Source organism: Atta colombica, unplaced genomic scaffold, assembly GCF_001594045.1.
Source record: "Atta colombica isolate Treedump-2 unplaced genomic scaffold, Acol1.0 scaffold49, whole genome shotgun sequence".
Lineage (NCBI taxonomy): Eukaryota > Metazoa > Arthropoda > Insecta > Hymenoptera > Formicidae > Atta > Atta colombica.
This window is the reverse complement of record NW_017259538.1, coordinates 813,556-816,768: the sequence shown is the minus strand read 5'-3', so window position 1 is coordinate 816,768 and position 3,213 is coordinate 813,556. Positions and strand designations below refer to the sequence as shown.

Here is a 3,213-nt window from a genome sequence, read left to right as displayed (position 1 = left end):
TATATATATATATATTTATATCGGCAACCCTTAAAAAAATAAGGGCATACCTCAAATCGGGGAACAATTGCCGATCTTCGAGGATTGGGGACGGGAAAGGAGATTTAACGGGAAGAAAGCACGTGTTTACCGATAGATCGATATCGATCGTTGCTTTCATTGGGACATCGGAAATGCGATAAGAGCGAGGGGGGATTATATTACATATGAAATCCCACTCGTGGATCGCCAAGCCACCGCCATCGAAGGATCTGTGATTTCTCCTCGTGAAATCGGGTGGGGCGCGATATTTTGCTTTTGCTTCTGCCGGTTTCGAGTGGAAATATGCGCAGCTCTCGTCATCGTCATCGTTATTGTCGTTTTTATGATCGGTCAACATGGTCGTCATTGTCGCCTCATGGACTTCGAGAATGTCGCCTTCGGGAGTCTATCACAAATTACTGACGCATAATGAACGTTAGCTTCAATTACCAGCTGATAACGAGGCACGCAAAAAAATATAGCGTTTTTCCTTTTACGTAGAGCGCTAATTTCGAGTGTAACCTGAAGACGAAGCTAAACGTCATTGCTAAAGAGACATCTATGAACACGAAGCGAATAAAGTTTCATTTTACTCCATTCATCTTCAGTCCATTAGACTCCCTATTATTTCAATTGAACAGAACTAATCATCACAGATATGTCGTTCTCAACGATAAAAACAGCGAAAAATATTGTCAACTAAGGGCGATCATCGAAGTCTAATGGACTAATGATGATCTTTCTCCTCGTCTCCTCCATGTGTCTCGTCGTCGTAATCACCATCGTTCTCGAAAGTCTCGAGAGAGTACTTGACGTTGATCGATGACTTTCGGCGCCGTAATTGGATCGCGAAGACTTGCGATGTGCCTTTCGACCGACATTAGGTTGAGGTACAGGGAGGAAAGGATTGGCAGAACTAAGGAGAAAGAGAAGAAATTTGACTTAGACGAGAAGGAGAATCGCGCTCGGCAGTTTAAAAGAAGCCGTCACCAGTCGGATCATTCACCCAAGGATAATTGTTGGGACAGCGGACACAAGTCTGAAGGTTGATGGTCTCGCCGGGCACCTCTTTCGAGGTCAGTTTACAGGTATGGGGCACCCAGCACGCCGGTGGTCCCTCCACCGTACATTTCTCCCGCCAAGGCTCAAAGTTTTTCGACTCAGTAATGGTGCGCGGGTTCTGAATCCATTGGATCACCTGAGTCATCGTTACAAAGTACACATCATTGTGGCTCTGCAGGATTTCATCAATCCAATATAAGAAGGCATCCAAGAACTCGGGATTGTTCTTCAGCCAAGCGGCATGGAAATAGAGACCGAGAGGAGCACGATTCTGCTCGTAATGACGATCGAAATTGTGATTGAGGAAATTATAGAATTGATCGCCGGTCAAGATGTTACTGCACGAGTCCACCATAGCACAGCCGGGCAGATACTCGTCGTTTTGTGGATCCTCACGCCGGTCCAGCTCATTCATCACCATCTCCCACACGGCATGCGATCTGCAAATATTCGTCATATTTAGAACAACTATCATTGTAAATGCGTTCAAGAATTCTTTATGGTCAGGATTGATATTCACCTAGTGGGACAGTGTTGAAGATTTCCGTGACAACGATGTGGCATTCTGAAGTACATGGTGTATGGCCACAGCGGAGGGTTGTTCAAGGCCGCAGTGATGGTAGAATCGTACAGGAAGGCTTGCTCCTCCATCATGGTGAACTGATTGTTACCGCCTACCCGCAGATACGGCGCCCTAACGCCGACCACGCTGTTATCCGTCAGATTTGCGAACTTCTCGGCGATGATCCTCATGCCAGCCATCTCCTTAGCCCACTCATCGACGGTAGCGTCCGACCAGAAGCGCTCGTCATCATTGTGCCTTGCCCCAAAGTTGTCATGTAAGCATTATGTAGTGACCATGTTCTGATTTTTAACAATTATGACTATGGTCATGAGCGACATGACATGACATGACATGACGTATCGTGAGAACAGGCGTACTCATGAACCTGTCCTCCAATTTACGAACTCATGAACCTGCTTTCCTGGGACCTTGCGTAAGAACGGGTCTCTCCGTGGTAATTTCGCAAAGAAAATCAAATCGGGACGGAGTTTTCTAAATGGCATGTAAATGAGAGAAATGACAGTGTTATTAGAAGAAGTCAATTCTTACGAGATTGAATGGACGGCGATTTCATGACCTTTCCTATGCATCTCTTGGACCGCAGAATAGTTGGTGTACTTATGCGATACGAAGAAGGTTGCTTTGATGTCGCAGCCGTTTGGATTCTTGCGCTTGCCGTTGAAGATCTCTTTATAGAGGCCAATATTGTTATTGTTAATGGCGTCGTCGAAAGTAATTGTGACCATCTGAGGAACATCCTTGGACGGAAGATCACCGGGTATCGTAGTACCATCCTCCGAGCAGAAGCAGTCAGGCAGGGTACACACAGAAGGATCGCATGGTGGAGCTCTATTGGGATCATTGTCCATATCTGGAACGCCGAAAAGATTGCAAATATTCTAAATTTAAATGTTTTTTTTATTTTTCACGATAAATTACGATAAAGATTACTAATTTCCTTTAACGTCGACTTACCGCAAATGTTTTCATCAGAGCCGTCAGTGCAGTCCTTTTCTCCGTTACAGAAGAGACCCCTCTCAATACAGGCTCCGTCACCACACGCGAGCAAGCCATCTTGACAGAGTGGTTCTTCAGTGTAAATCATAGGCTTGGCCTTCCTCTCTTTGTTCTTCAGCTTGCAGTTATTGACGGAATCCTTCCAGTCGCAGGTCTGCTTATCGATATCAAAGTACAAACCAGCTGGGCATCTTATTGCTTGCAGACCGGAACTCGTGCACTGAATAACGTCACGGCAATTGTCACCCTCGCCCGCGACCAATCTGAACCACTCGCCCGCATCCTTATCTTTACAAATCTCGTTCTCGAAGCTTTCTTCTTTTTTCTCTTCTTGCCGTTTAACTCGGATTGAGGCCTCTGAAAGAAAACAAAACAGTTTAATAAACATTTTGTATTATTTGTGATTAATTATTTGTAATAATTATTAAATTCTTTTAATTTAATAATACTTCAGATTTAACCGCATGTCATTACGTTACAATAATATAATATAATAGCATAAATTCGCGTATCTAAAAGAAAATAAATTGTATCATGTACTTGTAACT

At 44.2% G+C, this 3,213-nt stretch overlaps 1 protein-coding gene across 2 annotated transcripts in view; it reads right to left on the bottom strand.

The window, feature by feature from the left end:
* Positions 1-655: 655 nt before the first annotated feature.
* LOC108691678 overlaps positions 656-3,213 on the bottom strand; it is a 4,444-nt gene continuing 1,886 nt past the window's right edge. The window contains exons 2-5 of one of the 2 annotated variants that reach the window (XM_018199547.1): positions 2,624-3,022; positions 2,198-2,519; positions 1,604-1,909; positions 656-1,523 (exon numbers count right to left, since the gene is read on the bottom strand). In XM_018199547.1, coding sequence (XP_018055036.1) covers positions 995-1,523; positions 1,604-1,909; positions 2,198-2,519; positions 2,624-3,022 — 1,556 coding nt within the window. In that variant the 3' untranslated portion in view covers positions 656-994. The remainder of the gene's footprint in view (positions 1,524-1,603; positions 1,910-2,197; positions 2,520-2,623; positions 3,023-3,213) is intronic. The other variant, XM_018199548.1, reaches the window with a different exon arrangement.